Here is a 23,580-nt window from a genome sequence, read left to right on the forward strand (position 1 = left end):
GATATTTCTATGACTGTTATAATACTAATAATAAACTAATTTTTGTTGTATTTTTATAATATGTATTATTAAAATATTTACATTGAATTTTATAAAAAAAATTAATTATAATAATAATATTGTTAACTTATTTAGATTAATTTTTATATTATGTAAATATTGTATTTATTGATTATTTTTTTTTAATATATATTGTATTTATTATTATTCATACATTAAAGTGAGTGTTTGTTTTGTTTGGTTGTGTTTAACATTATATATTTTTTTTTAAAATATATTTATTATATACTGTATATATTTGACAATAATATTAATAATAATAATTTATAGTTATTTTTTTCTGTTTGATTATATTTACTTAATAAAAACTAAGGCAACAATTAAAATTGAATTTATTATTTTTATTATTAATAAAAATTTAATTTAAATTATTATTTATAAAATTGTATGAATACTACTGTATATGTTATGACAATAGACAGTCCGGTCCATATGATTGACGATTGAATGGTAAACAGTGAACAAGCGGTCAAATCGATAGGTTGTCGGCGTATATGTGCTAACAATGCCGTCAATCGGTGTAAACAATCACCAGTTATAGTTGTGTCCAACGATTTGTAATATTGATTCGTTAATGATGTATACGTTTGACGGGATTTGTTTGACATATTAATTGAACTAATTGTTAGCCAAATATAGTTAATTGTATAAAATATTAGACGATTTACGCTTATAATCAAATCAAACCAATTGCCTATTGTTTTATTATTGCGAAACAAAAATTAATCAATTAATTTCAAAAAGTTTTTATTAATTATAATAATTATAATTGTAACTGTAATTATATTGTTAATAATAAATTTTTTAATAATTTTTTTTAAATTAAAATAACCAAGATAAGCCTAATATTAAAATAAATAAAACATTTTATATAGCTAGATAATATTTAATGTTAATTAATTTATTACAGTTTTTTTTAAATTTAATTAATGTTATTATTATTATTGTAAAAGTTTTAACTTTAGATTATAATATAAATACTGATAAAGTTATTAAATTATTCAGTATTTTATTATTAATTTTTAAAACTAAAATTTTTTGTTAAATAGTTAATTGATTATTATTTTCAACAACAACAACAAAAAACTGTAAAAAATTAATTATAACTAATTTTACTAAACTAAATTAAAATGTACTAGTACTAATAAATTAGATGTTTTAGCCGAAAATGTTAAAATTTAAAAAAAATTATGTTTTTTTATCATAAAAATAATCTAATATTTATTTAATTAATTAATATTAAAAAATTAAATTATTTAATTAGTAATAATAATATTACATACCTGTTATACCTTGATGACTTACTAATAAATTGACAACATGAAATGTAAACTTACAAATATCTAATATATTATAAATATATAATATCAATAATGTACTAGATACATTTTGTTGCAGCCTATAAGCTTGTCGACTAATTTGATAATGTCGAAATTCTATACGTTTTAAATCATCTAGATTAAATTTTCTACTATTTAATTGATCAAACATTTTGCCAATTGTTTGACAATTCAAACAAATATACATGGTAGCCAATTGATAGGGTAACTGGGTACATAGATAATATAGGGCATGTATCATGGTACTCATTAATAATTGACCATGCTGAAATAAATTACGATGATACAATTTCATTAATATATATGGTTCTAGCTGAATCAATTGTTTCACGGTTACCAATGTGATATAGCTTAATATATTTACTGTCATATAAATTAGCATGTATACTATTGTTAGTTTATACCATCTTGATAATTTTTCATGAATAATTAATTTAGTATCTAGTACAAATTTATCGCATTTCAAATTTAGCATGATAACTAATGGTGCCGATAATTTTAGCATTACCAATGTCAATAGAAATAGATCGTAATCGGTTTTATAATTATTATTATTATTATTATTATAGGATGTACTAGTTAGATAATTGATTTTAATATAAATTATCATAATCAAATTGCCAACAATTACTAGACGAAATAGATATAATTTTAAATAATTAATTATCAATTGATTTAATTTTAAATTTTTTAGGTTAACTGATTGTTGACGAAAACCAAAACATTTCATTATAGTTTTTAGATAATCATTAAATGATTTATTATTATTATTATTATTATTATTAGGTGGTGTTGGTGTTGTTGATGACATATTTATAAATTAAAATATATTATTAAAGTATGAAAAATTAAAATTGTTTAATTAAAATTATAAGTTTTTATTTTTAAATATTTTTAGTATAACTAGCTATAAAGCTATTACTAGATATTTCTATGACTAATAATGTTATAATAATAATAATAAACTAAATAAATTTTTCATATATTTATTATTAAAAGATTTACATTGATTTTTTGAAAAAAAAAATTAATTATAATAATATTGTTAAGTTATTTTGATTTATTTTTTATATGTAATGTAAATGTTATATTTATTGATTATTATTTATTATAATATTTTTATATATGTTAATAATCAATAACTTAATAAATCAAAATAAAATAATAATGTAAATAATGTATTTAATATAATTATATTATAATTTTTTTTGTGTATATTATAATAATTTGTTTATTTAATTTATATTAGAAATTGTTTACTATTAACGTAAAAATATTATTTATTCTATAAAATAATAATAATAATAATGCAGTTTTAATAAATTAATAAGTTTTTAATAATATTAAAATAAACTATTGTATACACTTGTAGTATATTTATATTAAACAATATTTTTTTTGAAATAAGTTTTTTTTAATAACTTTTAATAAATTATTATAATTATTACTTATAATAACTATAGTTATTGATAAATTATTACTAAATTACCTAGCATAAAAAAAATTATTTTACAAATTATACATGCTAAACTAAATCATTTATAAAAAAAAATATTATATTTTTTTCTAATTTATTTATTAAACCAACAAAAAACAATTAAATTGAACACATTTTTAAATTAAGTAATAATTATTTTTAGATATTTATTTTAATTAATTTTTTAGTTTTGGAAATACATAATAGTAATCATCATATTTTTTTTATTATACTATAGAATCTAATAATTAATTTTTTTAAAATTAATTTTAATAATAATAATAATTGTATTTATTATTATTCATACATTCAAAGTGAGTGTTTGTATTGTTTGGTTGTGTTTAACATTATATTTATATTTAATTTTTAAATATATTGATTATATACTGTATATATTTGACAATAATAATAATAATAATTTACATTTAATTTTTTGTTTGTTTGTTTATATTTACTTAATAAAAACTAAGGCAACAATTAGAATTGAATTTATTATTATTATTATTATTAATTTTATTATTATTTTTTTAGTTTTAAATATAACTTTTTGTTTGTTTGTTTGTTTAATAATAATAATAATAATAATAATATTTCGGTTTAATTTCTGTCCCATACAAAAAAAATTTAGTGGCAATAGAAACAGTAATAATTGGATAATTAATTAATTAATTAATTAATTTTAAAGATAAAGGCATATATTTTTTTTAAAAAATAAAATTAATTATCAATTAATTAATTTACTTATTTTCTTAAATGGTTTTTTTTGGACTTTCAAATTATTATTTTATTTTTATTTTTGGTGATAAACTAACTAATTATTATTATATGTTTTATTATCAATTTATTAGTTAAGGTATTTAATTAATTGATTATTTAATTAAAAAAATTAATACTTTTTATAAAAGGTTTTTATTTTTCCTAAAAATATTGAGAGTCAATTATAATTAAATTATATATTGATTTTTTTATTTAATACATTAATATCTAGTTTTATATTTTTTAATAAATAAAAAAAATTAATCACAATTTTGTTTACAATCTTTCATTATTATTTTTTTGTTGTGTATTTAACTCAATCAGTAATTTATTTATTTCTTGTAATTTATAATATTATTATGGATTTTACAGTTAATTAATTAATTAATTAATTAATTAATTGTAATGATTGATAGGCAACTTATTTTTTAAAATAAAATAATATTATTATTTTGTATACAATTGTTTGTTTAATGTTTTTTATTTGTTACAATTAATTTTTGGTGACAAATATACTGTATATAAGCTATACTATACTATACATTATAATAATTATACATTTTTTTATATATTTTTAAAAATTCAATAATAATAATAATAATAATAGTTTTTAATAAATTTTTTTGTTGTTGTTGTTATTGTTTAGATAATTATTTTTTTTCTCAATAGTTTACCCACAAAAAAAACATTTTATAATTTTATTAACTTTTATATTATTTTTTGTTGTTTTTTAAACTAAAATATTTTTCATCAATCAATTATATAATAATATATTTATTTATTTTTTGTGGTTTTTCTAAGTTATTGTTGTAATACAATTGATTTTTTTAGTTAATTACAAAATAATAATAATACAATATAATACGCGCGCGTGAATCGACTCGGGTGAGCGGCTCTTGAGTCCGTCTGGGCTGACCAACCAATCATGAACGTAGAGCTACTCGCGGGACGACCGCCGATGACCAGTTGGTTTTCGGACACGTTTGTGTCCGAAACTGAGCCCTTCAGGGCTCGGGCGCTACCCTACCGCTAGCACGCGTACGGTTGTAGTTGTTGATTAAGTTGACACAATTTAAAGTGAATTAACTATTTGTTTTAGTTATATAAGTTTTATTCAAGTGGTTATCTAAAACTAGTCCAATAATACATTAGTGAATATATAGAGTCTGAAACTCAACTAAAAACTAATACAAAATACTGAGAGTCTCAGTAGTCTCAGTCGGACGTGTTATGTGAGTGTCATCTCATCTGTGTCTCTGTCTCCCTGAGTTGGGAACAGTAGGCTTTTATATAGGCTGGAATGGTATGCAGTATATACTAGATGTGGGCTGTACTTTACAGCCAATAACATGCAACAATATAACTAAAATATTCATTATACTGTACCCCACCACACCTTAATAAAAGCCCCCCGTTTAACAAAAATGTATAATTATAAACTTATAATAAGATTAAATGGTAAACAATTTCCGCTTTTAATTAATAGGGGAAACCCGAGATCCGGGAGAAAACCTATTGACAACAATAGCTGAAGCGGTCTCAGATTGCAATAATGTATAATTTGCATAAAAACTTCTATTGTCCCAAATTTGGGACACTAACTTTAGTTAAATTAAAACCTATTCTAATTTTCGGACAAATTATATATTAATGCAAACACTTGTTTATACAATACAAGTGCTATTGTTGACCCATAAAAATATATAGTTAAATAAAATTTAAAATTAATTATAATATAAAATTATTGTTTAAATAATTATTCGTATTAAAATATTAAAAGGTTTTAAAATAATTAAAATATGTAATATATAATATATAATTTAATTAAATTGTATTTAAGTATACTAAGTATATTTCAGTTTATCGTTAATGTACATAACATTGACATTAAATCCAATAAAATGTTGATCATTGGTTTATTTCTTGAGACGCGTAGTATTGACAGTATAGTTGAATTAACAGATCCAATTGTTGATACCGATGACAACTATTTGCAGTGTCGTCGTTTAGGTCAATGTTATCAATATAGGCAGTAGTTACTGTGCTTCTTAAAGTGATAATGTGTTGTTGCAATAGATATTATGATACCACCAATATTGTATTGTAGTACCAAAATATGTCAATGATAATATTTTGTTGTTGTTATGATTGAGTAAGATGTTTCATATAAACTTTTTTACAATTATAATTCTTATTACATTTTTGTGATTAAATAATTTTTATAATAATAAATTAATATAATATTGTATAAAACAATTGTTCAGTAAAAAACAATTTTTAATATAAATGTTAAGGTAAAATTATTTTCGAATATATTAAAAATTATATAATTATAAATATTATAGAATAGTAATAAATAATAGGTTTGTCTCAATTTAATTTCAAACAAAATTATATAATAATATTTGAGACAATTTTCTATACTTTAAATAAATATTTATTATAAATCGTTATAAAATAATTTGAGACATTAGTCTTAAATACTGATAGATATGTCTCAATTTACTGTCTGAAATTTCAGACAAAAGTATATATAAATATTTGTGATAAATTTTGTGAATTTAATTAAACTAAATTAGATAAATATAATTATTATTTTATAACCTTACATTTAATTTATTATAATACTTTTCGAACATTAGTCCAATTAGTAGTTACAAATTGATGTACACATTTTTTTAATTCAATAAATTTAATTTATTTATTTATACCATTTTTTTATTAATTTTATTTTAAATGTACCTTAATAATAATTATCAATTCAAAACTAAAAAAGGATCACTAAATTCAGTGTAAATCATTTTGGCCATTAACGAGGACATAAATTTAATAATCATACTTAATTATTTTGAATCAACTAATTATTTAACCCATTATAAACATTAATTTATTTTATATTTAATTGTTCAAAAATCAAGTCTCAATTTTATACAAATTTTCTCATTCCTTAAATTAATTTCTTAATTTAAGTCTATCATATTTAACTTTTTATTTCAAACCTCAAATTATATTTGAGTAATTTAATCTTCAATTATTTCATTCCTTAAATTATTTTCTAATTTAAGTCTAATTTTAAACATTTTATGCGCAACTGTTTATATTTCATAAATTATATGTAAGTAATAGGTACCTTATTAATTTACATACTAAACACTAATTGAGACCGACCATTTTTTTTAGGACATTAACATTTATTTTAAACAAAAATTTAAATATTCACTTCTAGGGTTTTAATTTCATACAATAGGTACTTTAATGTTAATCTGCAATTATTTAAAATATTTATTTCATACTTAATTAATCAATTATCAAATCAAAATTTTAACAAATATCGAACTTTACTTTTTTTAAATCTTACAATTTAAAGTTTATATAATTTTACTTAAATACATAATTAATAGGTCATAAAATGTACTTGTTATTAACATTTTATTTATTTTAGTTTCCTGTATATTCAGACAATAATTATTTCATTCTCATTTTCAGACACTATATTCTGACACACTATTTTCAGACACTATTTTCATACATACTATTTTCAGACACATTATTTTCAAACACACTATTTTCGTTAACTATAAATTAAGCAGTGATTATTGCTGGAAAAGTAGTTAAGCCGTCAATAAAATTATTATATTTGTCAATAAATAAAAAGGGAACATAGACAACGGCTTATGTAGAGACTAACTCTTACTAATTTACCTGATCTGCTGATGCAGATCCAGGTGACTGAAGAATAGCTCTTGTAGCTGATTTTAGCGTAGTGCTTCGTTTGTGATAGCACGAACGGGCAAGATGACCAGGTTTGTGACAAAAATCACAAACAGGTCTACCTTCAACAGTTTGTCTATATTGATATCTGTAACTATCATAATTACGGTATTTATTCATAAACTGTTCAAACATTGAACATAATTTAGAAATATTTTGGGACTCTGTGCTATTAATTTTTGACTCATTTTGTTTTTGCTCAGTTTGAATCTTATTTAGAGACTGTTCATTATGCTCAACGCTATTTATAAATAGGTAATTATGAGATTGTCTTATCTGAGATAAGAATTCGGACTCTTCTATTGACTTAAGTTTACTTAATAAATCAATACAATCTTTCGGCTCAAATATAACTACTTTTTCTAACATTCCAGATATTAGCCCTCTCATAATATGTGTCAGCTTTTCTTGTTCATCCATAAGGGGATTAAATTTCTCACATAATCTAATTATATCATAATAATAGTTACTGACTGACTCATTGAGCTGCTGGTATCTCGTAATTAATTTTAATTGCTGAAATGATTTGTAATTTTTAGGTCTAAAAGCGCTTTTGAGACCCTCATAAATGTCATTTAATGACAATTTATTTTCATATGTGGCATCTGTTTTAAGTTTAACAAAATTTCTATACCACATCTCAGCAATGCCTTCTAAGTGTACAGGGAGTCTCAACTTTTTCATTTCATTGCTCCAGTTATTACATCTCGCAATATAACTGTAATGATCAATCCAATCATCTATATCACCACTCCCATCAAAATTTTGAGGGGTTACTGAGCCGACTGTGATTATAGACTTAAATTCATGTTTGCCTTTACTTTCAAACATCTGGTTATTGTTAGTAAGTGTATTAGAGCTGTTAGTTACACTATCACAAGTAATATTTGAAACAATTTTTGGGTTATTTTGAGTGTTACTTCCATGCAATGAGTTATTTGGGACATTAGGGCAATTATTTAGAGCATTAGTTTGGGAATTTGCTTGCAAAATGGGATAAGCAGTTATATTAGTTGAAGTGTCATTTGAAATATTTTGGCTGTTATTTATTGCTTGTTCTAGTGATATTGCATTAGTATTAGTAAGCGTTAGGTCATCAACAAATGTTAAATTTATTGCATTAGTATTATCTGCGTTATTTTCAGTTTCAGTGTCGTTTAAAACACTTATGTCTGTATTAGTTAAGTTATGCGCTTTTGAAGTATTTCGGGATCTGTTTTTACGCTTAAGCATTTTTTTATTGCTTTTGAGATGATTTTGTTGAGCAATAGATTTGAAAAGTAATATATAGTTATTATTGCTCTTTGTGAGTCAAGAAATGTTTTTATTGCGTTTCACATGCATTATCTAACTCAACGCAACCATATGTAAGATTAACTGTTAGGGACTGAAATTTGTAATCCCTACTCAAGTACTGTTCAGTATTATAGTATAGTATAATTTTTTTTAAATAAGATTCATGAAAATAATTTGAATTATTTAATTAAAATAAAGCAAAGTTTTAAAATATTTTTATATAATTCAATTATAGAAAATTAATATAATTTTTTAGTTTCAATTTTTAAGACTCAAATTATGCATTAAAATTTGATACCTTTAGTAATAGCTTTAGTTTTAGCAATAGTAATAATAACTTTAAATAATAGCATTCATAGATTAAATTAAGTATAGTTATCGCAACAAATAATACAAGAAAATATAGCACTAAAATATCAATTTAATAAAATTAAAACGATAAAATATTGATTATAATTTTGGGACATACCTTATATAAACTTATCAGATAAGTACTTTTGAAATCGTTACCTTTGCGACCTCCACCATATACAATATAATACGCGCGCGTGAATCGACTCGGGTGAGCGGCTCTTGAGTCCGTCTGGGCTGACCAACCAATCATGAACGTAGAGCTACTCGCGGGACGACCGCCGATGACCAGTTGGTTTTCGGACACGTTTGTGTCCGAAACTGAGCCCTTCAGGGCTCGGGCGCTACCCTACCGCTAGCACGCGTACGGTTGTAGTTGTTGATTAAGTTGACACAATTTAAAGTGAATTAACTATTTGTTTTAGTTATATAAGTTTTATTCAAGTGGTTATCTAAAACTAGTCCAATAATACATTAGTGAATATATAGAGTCTGAAACTCAACTAAAAACTAATACAAAATACTGAGAGTCTCAGTAGTCTCAGTCGGACGTGTTATGTGAGTGTCATCTCATCTGTGTCTCTGTCTCCCTGAGTTGGGAACAGTAGGCTTTTATATAGGCTGGAATGGTATGCAGTATATACTAGATGTGGGCTGTACTTTACAGCCAATAACATGCAACAATATAACTAAAATATTCATTATACTGTAATAATAATAATTGGCGTTTATAATGATATTTTTTTTAATAATAAAAATATAAAAACCTAATAATTAAAATTTTATTTTAAATTGAGGCAATTTGTTGTGTTTATAATATATATAAGGTCAATTTTATAATTAATTATTTTATATTTATTTAATTATTTGCAAATAATAATCAATTGGCAGCATTTGAATTAATTTTTTAATTTTAATTGTTTAGCTAGGTTGTATTATAATAATCTAAAATATTTTTTTTAACTTTAAGTTATAAATTAATTAATTAATTAGTCAATTGTGTCCCAAAAAAATAGTGTACTTGATTTAAATTAAGTTTTTTATTTTTAATTATTTTTTTAAAAAATAATTAATGTCTGTATACTGTGTGGGTGTGTTGTCTATGTAAACACAATTAATATATTTATTTATTTGTATTTTTTTTTTTAATAAATTTGTTGTTAAAAATTATTTTATAGACATTTGATATATAATAATATAATTTACTAACTGATGATTGTTTAGCCAATTATATATTATTAATTAAACTTTTGTTTAAATGTATTTTTTATATTACATTTAAATAGAGTTTTACAATAAATATATTAATATTTATATTCAATATTAATAATAATAATATAGTCTATAATCTAATGCATTATTCAAATTGTTTGGATATATTATTTTTGCAAATATTTTTTTTTAATAAATAATATATTGTTTTTTTTTGATTAAAAAAATTGATATTTAAAAATAATATAACACTTTGAGATTAATTTGAGACAAATAGTTGATTGAAATTGCATTTTTTAGACACAATATTATATATAGCGATATACAGTATAATCTACAGTAATATTTACTGTGAAAAAAAATTATTTGATATATATTTTTTTAAAGTTATATAACTATTACATTAACAATAAAAAAAAATTTTTAGTGGTATTTATCTTTACTATCACTTATATATTATAAATTATTGGGAAAACACCACACATTTACGGTATACACAATAGTAATAATAATTATAATTAAATAATTATTATTTAATATTTTTTAGTTTATTATATACTCTCTATTTTTGTTTATATAGCTTGTTATATAAATATATTAATTTAATTGTGTGATTCAATTAAATGTATACATTTTATGTTAGTATACAATATATATATATATATAACAGATTATATTATTATTATTAATTAATTAATTAATAGATATATTAATAATAATAATAATATTTCCATATAAATACATTATAATGTTATTTTTATGTTTGTTGTTTCAATGGGGAAAATGTGTGATTTATACAGTATATATACTGTATATATATTATAGTATATATATTATAAATTTTATTAACACACACACACTCACACACACACAATAATAACTAGTGTTGGAAACCATATAAATTTTATTTGAAATTTTCATATTATATATATATATATATATTTATGTATATATATATTTAATATATATAAACTATATTATAAATGCACACATATTTAATAATTAAAGCAATCCCTGTCACAAACAACTTAATAATAATATTATTGTATTTATTATATAATAATAATCTAATGAATTAATAGTTTTATATATTTTTTTTGTTTCAAATGATAGCAATTATTTTTTTCCCGAAAATTTGTTTGTAATTATATTTAATTATTAATTATCTTAATTTTATAAACTAAAATAGATTTTTCCCATTTGTTTATCATATATAGTTTATGTTTATAATAATAGTATAATTATTATTATTTATTTAATTAATTAATTTTATGTTATTAAATAATAACAAAATTATATAGCTAAAATATGTATATATATATATATATAATATAATTGCTTTTAATAATATTAATCAATATAACTAGAAAAAAAATAATTACTATAAAAAAAATATAATAATAAATTCATTCAAATATTAATTTTAATAAAAATTAATGTTATTATTATTTGCAATAATTCTCTTAAAAAAAGGCAATAAAATTATTTGATTTATTATTTTATTAATTAATTTTATTGAAATAAAAAATTTTAAAAATAAAAAATAAACATAAATAACCTAAATTTTGTTTTTATTTTATTTGATTTATAAATTATATTTAATTAATACATTTTTCAATTTAATTATTACTTAAAAAATATTTTTTTAAAAAAATTAAAACTAATAGGCAGTTCACAGATTTAAAAAAATTATATAATTAAATAATAATTATTATGATTATTATTATTACCATGTTTCAAACTAATATTACCAGTATACTAAAATTATTATTATAATTACATTTAAAAAAATAAAAATTGTAAATTTATCACTAGTATTTACAGATAATTCACTGAGAGAATAGAGTAATAAATAGCGCCACCTTAGAATTATATTATTGAATTAAATAAAATAAAATAAATTTAATAAATAACGTTAATAAAAACTTTTATTTTAACAAAGTTTTGACATTACAATAGTGTTGTTATTTTTCAAAGTTTGCAAAATATTAATTAAAAAACCTTCGTAATGGTAGTTGTTGGCAAATATTTTTGTTCAATTTTTAATAAATGATCACAACATTTTGACCAATGATTATCTATGTCAATATCAACAAATGTATTTTCCATTAAATCAATAAAACTATTTTTAGTAAATCCTATATTTTTAATGGATATCCTTCTTTTCCATTCCGCCCATATTTGCTCAATTGGATTTAATTCGCAATTATAGGGCGGCGTCCGTAATGGTATATGTCCTGCATTACGGATGATATTATCGACAACATATTCACGCTTTGATTTATGTTGTCTTACAATATCCATAAGTTTACGTTTATTTAATTTATTATTAAAATTAATTTTGTTATTATTTAGCCATAGTTTTATATCTCCTACTTTCCAAGCAGAAGTGGGAAACCTAAAACAATTATTGATATAAATAAATAAAACATTATCATTAGTAAAGCGAGTGGCCATTGACGGCTTATAACGACATATACAAACCTTTGCAACAATCGAGAATGTGTTGTTGCATTGTCGAACACAATTACAGTTGGTTTTGATGTTAAATTTGGTATTAGTTTGTTTTTGATCCAATTTTCAAATGAATCTGAATTCAATTCTTCATTTACGGATAAATGTAATGATCCAATGACAAACCCATCACGACTACCGGCATATATTATACTGAACCTTTGACCAGTTGACGGAACTGTAATAATATAAGTGAAAAGTTTTGTGTTTTACATTAACATTGTTACCAGCATTAAGGGTTGCTCCCATACATTTTTTAATTAATTTTTAAAAATTACTTATATTATTAATCATATTTTACTTACCAACACTAAACTTTACCCTTAATTTTTTTGACTTATTTAAAGGTAATAATATTTTTGCTCTAATAATATTTTTGTGGATATATGTTTCATCCAAATATACAATTTTATATTTCTTTTCTAAAACTCTTTTTCTTTTCAAATATTTTCGCCGATAACTATTAATAACTGGACTATTAATCTTCATTTCTCTTAATGCTATCTTTGAATCTCTTGTCTTATATCCCATTTTCTTTAATATTTGATAAAATGTAGTTCTTTTGCAGTTTTTAAAACTTAATATTTTACTCTTAGATTTAGAGTTAAAAATGTCTTGTTTTGATGGAATTAGTCCACTATTATAGGACTTGACAATCATATTGTCAATAACATTGAAGTCCTTAAGTGTTGGACTATATTTTGGCGATCGATTTTTAGTCTTTTTTGGTGATTTATCGCCATTCAATCTACTTATAAAAATATTTTTTATGTAATTTTTATTTAATAATATAATTTAATATAAAGTTTGTGGGCTTATTTTGGCTTATCAGCTATTATTCAATAATTGTTTTATTTGTTTTCAACTTTAACTCATTCATTCATAATTATTCAATTGTAAAGGATCTGTGGTTAAAAAACTTACCCTATTATTTTCCAAATAGTACTTTTCCCGCGTTTAAACTTTAAGGCCAGATCACTAATTATCTCTGTTTTGGTCTCTTTACCATTTGTCACTCTTTCATTATATTGATCAATAATTAGTGACCTAATTTCTGAATTAATTCGGACACCTTTACCCCTTTTCGGTGTCACGTTTTCTTTGTTGTCCATTTTTCGGCGGCCGATTCGATATGCTATACACTGATCAATACAGAGACTGATACTTCACATTTAAATAAAAATTATGAGACGTAACTCATGTGACTAACATTTGTTTTTAATTAGTTAATAAATTAATACATATAGATAGCGCTCATATAACTCTATTCTCTCAGTGAATGATCTGTAATTATTTTTTTACATAAAAAATAACATAAAAATTAAAAAAAAATAATTTATTTATTCCTAATAAAAAACAAAAATATTATTTTTAAAAAAAACAATAAATTTCATTCAAAAATTGTTTGTAAAATTAATCTAGATAAAATAATTGATGAAAAAAAGTAATTTAAACTATACTATATTATCAATTTTTTTCAAGTAATTAAAAAAAAATCATTTAAAATATAATAATATAGTTTTTTAAATGTAATAATTTTTTTTTTGAAACATGGAAATAATAATTAATATTTTTTTGTATATATATTTAAAAAAAATTATACATTTTTTTATTGATAGTCATATAACGTAATTTGTTATTATCTATTAATAATAATAATTATTTAAAAAAATTATTATAATTATGAGAATCCCTAAGTTTATAATTATGAGAATCCCTAAGTTTATAATTATAATTAATTAAAAATTAATTTGCAATATATATATATATATATATATATATATATATATATACAAACACACACAAAAATTTTGTGCATATATATATATATGTATGTAATTTGACACAGGTAAGTTTTTATTAAAAATTTATTTATTTTATTTAAATAATAATAATAATAATAACTAAAACTATTATTTTTTTAATATATATATATATATAGTATATACTACTGTAGTATATATTTATATAGTTATCACATATAGAAAATTTTTCCTCAAATAGTAATTATAATATTTAATTAATTAATTAATTAATTAATAATAATAAGCAATCACATTTAGTTAATTTTTTCAATAATAATAATAATAGTTTTTTTTATAATTTGACATATTTTTATGTATATATTTATATTTTGCAAATTTTGTGTATTTTTTTAGTTTGCATTTATTTGTTTTATCTAATTTTTTTTAAGCAAATATAAGTATTTTAGCACATTTTTAAATAAAATTTTTTTTTTATTGAGATAGAAATTTAAAAAAAAAATTTCTAATATTTATAATWATAATAATAATAATAATAATAATACCTAAATAATCTAATTTATGCTGTATAAATTTTAATTATAATTATTAATAAATATTTTTTTTTTAAATAATTAACTACTAAAACTAGTTAATTAATTTTGTTAAAACTAATAATAATTGTTTTTTTAATTAAAAAATAAATTAATAGAAAAAATTGTTGTTTTTTTTTAAAAAATCATCATCAGTGTATAAAATAGATATTTTTACTAATATTTTATCAATTTTTTTTCAAAAAAAAAAATTGTATCCAGGTGTAGTAGTAGTAGTACTAATTGAATAGTAATTGAATGGAAATTAATGGAAATTTATTTAATTAATTTTTTGTTGTTGTTGTAATGTAAATTACATGAGAGAGAAAGTTACGTTTGGAATTTACTCTAAATATATATATATATATTTATATTTAATTTTTTATTCAAATTACCGTAATTTTTTTACACTTAACACTAGCATATAATTTATAAATATATCAATTATTTAAAATAATAATTAAATTTTTTTATACAATGATATTACGGTACAGTATTTTTTTATATATATATAGATATTTAATTGTTTTTTTTAAATTTTTAATATAGAGATATAGATATATATTTGTAAAAAAAATCACAATTAGGTACTAATAATAATAATAATAATAATAACTCAATCTATTTTGTTTTGTTTGCTTTATTTTTTTGTTTAATTATTATTATTATTAAAGGGATGAGCTTTTCAATTATCATTTTATTATTTTTTTTATTATAAATTTTAATTAATTATTATAAGCATTTTATTTATTGTTGTTGTGATATACTATATATATATACTATAATCAATTGGAAAATTATTTTTAATTAATTAATTAATTATTTAATTAATTTTGTTTAAAATAATCATATTTTGTTTGTTTGTTTGTTTAAATACATAATTAATTTTCAATATAAATATATTTAGATATATATATATCAATTTAATGAATCAATCTATAGATAATATCTCAATCAATATGTGATTAATAGATAATAATTGCATTTTAATTATAATTTTTTTAAATCATTATTTTTTCGTAATCAGTAATAAATCGATTTAATAGATAGATATAGATATATATTATAAATATTTAATTAATTGTGTTTCTCATAATTATTATTATTATTAAACCCGAAAACAAAAACAACAACAAAAATCTCACATTTTTTTTAAATAGTATTTTTATATATATATATGAAAACAAACAAACAGTTAGAGAGAGAGAGAGAGAGAAAAAAAACATTATTTGATGAAAAACGCAAATTTAAAATTAAAAAAAAACAAAAACAAATTAACTAATAATTAAAAATAATTGGATGTAATGACAGCAACAAAACAAAACGATAGAAAAAATACATTATATTTTTTGTTTCACACGTTTTCACAATTAATTAATTGATTTATCGATTCAAATAATAATGAGAGAGAGAGAGAGTAGAAAAAATTACTACAAAATAATATGTATTTTTTATATATATATATAAATAAAACAATTATAATATATTTTCTTTTTTATTATTATTATAATAATGTATTCAATTTATTTAGTAATCAATTATTATTATTTTGAGTTTAATAGAGAGAGAGAGAGAGAGAGAGAGAGAGATATTATTAAATATTTATAATTATTAATAATAATAATAATATTTAAAAAAATGCTACAAAAATAACTTTATGTTTCTTTGTTTGCTATTAAATATATTTTTTTTTATTATTAACTAACTAACTAACTATCTATCAAATCACACACTTATCAGTGCTAACTCTAATAAAAACTAACTACCGGTGCTTTGAACTATAGTTATACACTATATATAGAGTAATAATAATAATAATGATTAAAAAAAAACCTGAGTTAATAAATGGATGTATGTTTTGTTGGGATATTTTTTTCTAAATTAATTAATTAATTAATAAATAATAATAATAAAATCAATGTTTGTCTAACTAATATTAAAACAATTATAATAACACAGTGAGTGAGTGAGTGACTGAGTGTGTGTGAGATTTATACTTTAAAAAAATAACAAAAAAATTTCGGGGAATTTTCCTTCAATCAAACAAAAACTAACGGCACATATGGATTCAAATATACAATTCAAATAGTAATAGTAATAATCAATTAATTAATTAATTAATAATAATAATAATAACACTTTGTTTCTTTCTATCGGTTTGTGTGTCGGTGTGTGTGTGTGTGTGTCTTAAGGCGCCAACAATTAGATTAGATAATCGCTATAATAATAATAATAATAGTAATAATAATAATAATAAAAAGAGACCACAAAATAATGATAATAATAACTAATTAATTAATAATAAACACAACAATAACAACAACAACAACAAACCGAAAAACACCAAATGAATGGATCAATCGGTCGGTGCCGCCGATCGGTCAGTCAGTTTAGTTTAGTTGACAGACAGACAGACAAGAGTAACGGTAATTGAATTTTTTTTTACTGATTTAACTGATCAGTCCGTCGGCATAATCGCTAAGATCGGAATCGTCGTCATCGTCGGTCTCATAGCTGGATAGTAGGCCCATCTCTTGGATGTCGAATACGTCCTCCAAATCGAGTGTCAATAGCCAATGATTATTATCCCTGACCTCCAGATAGTTCCACAGCAACATATCCCTCAGGGTTTCGAGTTCGCCCTCTTGATTCTGGCGCCGTCGTTGGCGGGGTGGCGGCATTTCGGCTTTACGGCCGTCGGGGTAGGCGTGCAGATAGAAACAGGCGCCGGCAAACGGACATTCGCCCTGTCCTTGTTTGAAATATTTGCACGGTTTAGTGGACAAGGCTTTCTTGTACGATAGGATCAGCTGTTGTTTATCTGATTGATCGTCGTACCAGTATTTCGATGGTATAACAAAATCGCTGGATACCCGACACTCGGGACATGACCTGATGGTACGGTTATCAAACTGTTTGGTTTGACGCCATTTACGTATACAACTCAAGCAGAAAATATGGGCACATTTCTCCAGTATACCGAACCGGCGTTCGGTTATCGGCTCTTTTTCCATAACAATGTCCATACATATACCGCAAGCTTTATCAAGGGATCGTTGGACAGCAAACGATAGTTCCATTTCGCGTTCGTGTTCGCGAATACATTCGTCCCGATGACGGTCACGTTGACCGGGATCGGTCGGATGTAGACAATATTGGCCACAATAGTCACATTCTTCGCCGTGAGTGTACTGGCATTGGCCCAGAGGATAGGGACATATGCCGCCGATAGCGTGCATAGCGTACGGACATAGTGTCTTGTATTTGGGTGCGGCGACGGGCGGCGGTGCCGCTGATATTGTTGGTCGCACTTTGTTGTCGTTGTCCATATCACTACTACTACCGATTATAGTGTCCATCATCGACATCATCACTGGTGCAGTAGTAGTATTAGTAGTACCGGTATTATAGCTATAGTTGTTATAGCAATCGGGTTGTTGTTGAGTAGTAGTATTGGTGGTCGTCATCATTGTTGTTGAGATCTGATGGTTGTTATTGTCCACTAGTAGTGTTGATGATGACTGCGCCGCCGCTGCCGACTGTGCGGCGGACGCAATCTGAGCATACGATTTGGTGGTAGCGGAGGCTGCTGTGGCCGCTGCTGCTGTCGTATTAGTTGGCGAACCGCAACCAATGCCCGAATCGCTAGACGATTGTCGCGAATCGGTTTTCAGACTAGGATTTGACGTCAGTATAGGTCTTAGGCGTTGTTGTTGTTGTTTTTGATTAGCTGTTGATAGTATTGATGGTATTGTTGTTGTTGTTGTTGCTGTCGATGACATCGACGGCTTAAACAACGGCAAAATAAAAGGAGGTTTTATTGATGAGCTTTCGTTGTTGTTTGGCTTATGACTACTACTACTACTACTTGAAGTACTTGTTGTTGTTGTCGTCGATGACGACGACGACATTGTTGAGGAGTTTATGGTTCGGGAATTGGTATTAAAGGGCACTAAATGTGGCTTTTGATTGTGTGGTTGCGGTTGTTGTTGACCACTATTAGCACCGATAACGGTTGTGGTGGTGGTAACTGTAGCACCAGTAGCCACTTTATGCCGATTGTTGGCAATCAGTGTCTGTAAGGACTGGTCGGGCGATAGTCCCGGTGCCAGTGGATCGGCGTACGTATGATCGTCGGCAACAATGTTGGCGGCGGCGGCCACTGTTGAGTTGGTGGAGGTTATCGTCGTCACCGATGATGGCGGCGGCGGCGGTACTAACGGTGTTGATTGATGATGACTACTACCGTTACCGCTGTTGTTGTTGGCCACCAATAATAGCTGGCCAGCAGTCAAATGCTCGAAACGGCAATTGTCGCCAAACATACAATGACTTTGCAAATGATACCAACAAACCGATTCGGGTATCGGCTGGGATCGGTTCGGGTCGTGCGAAAATCGACACCAATGGCCATCGCGACACTGACCGCGCAAATGAAATCTGCATAACAGTCGGCGGCGATCGTCATCGGTATTGATGTTAGTGTCCGCGGCTGCGGCGGTGGCCGACGACGACGACGACGACTCGGTAGTGTCCATAAGGATAGTGTTGTCCAATAGTAAACCACTAGAGCTTACTTGCGGTGGTAGCCATTGGTGTTGGTGGCCAGTGGTGGTCACTGAACCCGATGAACCCGATGTTGAGGCAGCCATTGACTGACTATTAATATTTGTTTCAATTATTTTTCTATTATTATTATTATTATTATTATTAGTATTAATAGTATTATTATTAGTAGTAATGGCAGCCATTTGTATGACTATGCGATAGCTTATAGAATATATATATATATATATATATATAGTATTAAACAGTATTTCAATGTATTTCAATACACACTATGTGTTTGTTATTATTATTATACTGTACTGTATGTGTGCTTTAAATTTGTTTTTTTTGTTGTATTTATACAACACTAGCTTATATAATGTATATCAATACTACTCTCTAATATGTGTTAGTAATACACATACACTCTATGTGTGTGTGTGTGTGTGTGGTTAGGAGTAGTGTTGTATTGATAGACTGTATATACTGTATGTGTGTGTGTGTGTTGTATATAATGTGTTCTATTATGAGTGTGTTATTCCAATGACTCAATTACTACTAGAGTAGAGTAAAGTGCAAACTATGTGTGTGTGTATACTGTACTGGAAATAAGTTCCCACCAATAATAATAGATAAAAGTTTCCCTTAAAAATAAAATTTTTAGTATTCCATTTGCTTTGTTATTTTTTTTAAATTTTAAAAAATAAATACATAGAAATTTTTATATTATAACCAGATTGTTTTTTTTAATATTAAATAGGCAACTGTATTTATTTTGTTTGGATAATTATATTAGGGAATATTCAAATAAGTTATTCCCCCCCTAATATAAAATAAAATATTATTGCTAACATTAACATGTAATATTTAAATATTGTACAGTGTAATTTTTTTTATTAGGGGGACCGTTCATATATTTCGTAAATAATTAATTAGGTAAAATTGGGTAAAGTCTGGGGGGTGGGGGGGGGTTGTATCTAAAAAATTTATATATTTATTTAACCTAGATTATATTAGTATTATTATTAATTATTAATAGACTATAAAATAGTTAATTTAGAAAAAGATATAAAAGTTTACAAAAAAAAAAATAATATTTCAATTATAGCAGTAGTAGTTTTTTTTAGATGCAATTTTTTATTTAAATTTTAGTTTTTTTATATATTTTTTTTTTATATTAACATGTAATTTTATTTCCTATTATTTTTATATATTATTTATTTTTTTTTGTAATAATATAAATATTAATATTAAACTAGTTTTATTAATATGTGTGCAATGTACATAGATTAATTTTTATTTTTTTATTTATTTTATTTATTATAGCATCAACGTTATTTTATCGTAATTTTAGCAATAATTTTAGCAATAATTTTTATCATGTAATAACTTATAAATATTTCAAATATTTTTTCGTAACAATGATTAACCAATGATTTCCTATTAGTCAATTTAGCTAAAAATATTTATTTATTTTATTTTTTTATAAAAAATAAAAACTAGTAAAATTAATTTTATTAGTGCAATTGTTAGTGCAATTTTTTAAATGCAACATTGCAGTATGATAAAAAAAAATGTTGTAGTAAACAATATAATTTATACATATATATAAATATATATATATATATATATATATATATATATGTTAAAATATATAAAAATAATATATAGTACAACAACAAAAAAAACTAATTAATAAAATCAACTAAATTTGCAAATATTTTTAATTTTTAAAAAAAATTTATTAATAAAAAGTTTAATTTATTTTCTGAAGTTATTAGTAAATAATATATTTTTTTATTTTTTTAAAAAAATCTATATATTAATTATAAATAGACTTGTAAACTTTTTTTTTAATGCAAATAATATATTTATATATATATATATTTAAAATCAGAAAAAATAATATAATAATTTTATTAAGATTATTGAGTGTTATTTAGTTTTAAAATAATTTTAATAAAAAGTCTAATTAATTAGTAATTAAAAAATAATAAACAATGTCAAAAATGTAAATTATTTATACTATAAAACTATTTATCTATATATATATATTTTATTTAAAATTATCAAGTTACAATTTTCAAAATTTATTATTATTATTATTACTAATTAATAATAATTTTTTTTTACTTATTATAGATTCAATTATAGTCAATGATGTTTTACTATATTTATATGTATATATACAGTATATTACTAATATAATTAATATATAATATATAACTAATATAAAATTATTTATCTACATATATATTTGTCTAAAATTATATTTTACAGTTTATAAAAATATAATATATTTTAATAAAATAAAAATAAATAATTATTAAAAACTTTATAAGCTAACTTAAATATTTAATTATAAATTTGAACCAATAAAATTTCTATGAAAAAAATTGTCATAACAAATTAGTTACTGTTGTTAAAAAAATTAAAATAATAATTTTTTTTTAATTTTTCAATTAATTTAAATCTACAATATTGTATGATAATTTTATTAATAGATTACAAATTTTATAAATTATTTTATAATCTAATACAAATAAAAAATTAATGATTTATTGTTTTTTTATTATTTATAAAAAAAGTTTTTAAATTTTTTGCATTAACTTTTTTTAGTTAGCATTATATTGTAATTTATGATATAATAATAAATAGATTTATTTAAAAAAAATTTCTATAGAAAATATAATAATAATATTATTAGAAATAAATTAATCAAATAATTGTAGTAGTAATAATTTAAAAAAAAAATTATTAATTATAGATTAAAATTGAAAATTTTTAATTAATTTGCAAAATAAATTAAATTGTAGACACTAGTACATTCTATATTTAATTATTGTTAAGCTATTTATCTAAATATATTTTTATAAAACAATTATCATGTTACAGTTTTTAATAATAATTATTAATTATGATTTTAAAAAATTAAATGCTAATATATTTTTTTTTATTATTAATATATTTAAATACAGTATTTTTTTGTCATCATAAAAATTATATTGTACATTTTAATAAAAACATTATAATTATATATTAATAATTTTCATAAAAAACTAAAATATTTATAAATAAAACTATTATCATTATTATTGATCAAATACTATTTATACTAATATACTATTTATACTAATATACTATTTATATATAAACATTATAAAATTTGTGATAATTAATTAGTTACAGTTTTTTTATTTAAAAAAATTGATTATGAATATTATATCAAATTTTAGTTTTAATTTAGTATATTTATTATTACTTCTATATTTATTAATTTAATTAATCAAAAAAATAATAATTTAATAACAAATCTAAAGATTAATTCAAAAGTTTTTTTTAAATTATAACAATATTTCTGATAAATTTATAATATATTTTTTTTGGATAATTAATTCAATAACTTTAAAAATATTTGTTTTTAATAATAGTAGAATTATAAATTAAATATATAATTAAACTTAATTAAATGTTTTTTTTAAATGTTTAATTATATATTAAATCTATAATTTATAATTAAACGATATTTTTAAAATTTACATTTATTTACTTTTTATTGATTGTCGACAAGTCTAAATTTATTATTTTGATAAAACTATATATCTACATATAATTTTATTTTGAATTATTATGTTACAATTTTTAAAAAAATAATATTTTTTTTACAAAAAAAATAACTGCAATATTAAAAATTATTAATTACTTTATATACTAACTTCGCTAATAATCTAAATTTATTAAATAAAATATATCTATTGAATTATCAGCATAATTAATATGTTACAGTTTTTAAAAAATAAATTTAAAACTAAATTTTTTTATAATTAAAAAAATAAATAATTCATTTACTACTTTATAATAAATTAAAAACTACTAATATTTTATATAAAAAAAATAAATAAATATTATGTAATAAGTGG

General features: G+C 21.9%; 1 protein-coding gene across 1 annotated transcript; it reads right to left on the reverse strand.

The window, feature by feature from the left end:
• Positions 1-16,859: 16,859 nt before the first annotated feature.
• Positions 16,860-19,879, reverse strand: LOC128953316 (E3 ubiquitin-protein ligase makorin-2-like). Its single transcript, XM_054298803.1, has 2 exons — positions 17,447-19,879; positions 16,860-17,330 (listed from the first exon to the last, which is right to left on the reverse strand). The coding sequence occupies exon 1, from the start codon at positions 19,861-19,863 to the stop codon at positions 17,563-17,565; it is 2,301 nt and encodes a 766-aa protein (XP_054154778.1). The 5' UTR covers positions 19,864-19,879; the 3' UTR covers positions 16,860-17,330; positions 17,447-17,562.
• Between the last annotated feature and the right edge of the window lie 3,701 nt (positions 19,880-23,580).

This window comes from Oppia nitens, unplaced genomic scaffold (genome assembly GCF_028296485.1).
Source record: "Oppia nitens isolate AA-2021 unplaced genomic scaffold, nextdenovo-longstitch-racon4-pilon3 scaffold21_pilon_pilon_pilon, whole genome shotgun sequence".
NCBI classification, from domain to species: domain Eukaryota; kingdom Metazoa; phylum Arthropoda; class Arachnida; order Sarcoptiformes; family Oppiidae; genus Oppia; species Oppia nitens.

Excerpts from the sequence above, each read along its gene's own strand:
- LOC128953316 (XM_054298803.1), bottom strand. The coding sequence starts at position 19,863 with ATGGCTGCCATTACTACTAATAATAATACTATTAATACTAATAATAAT.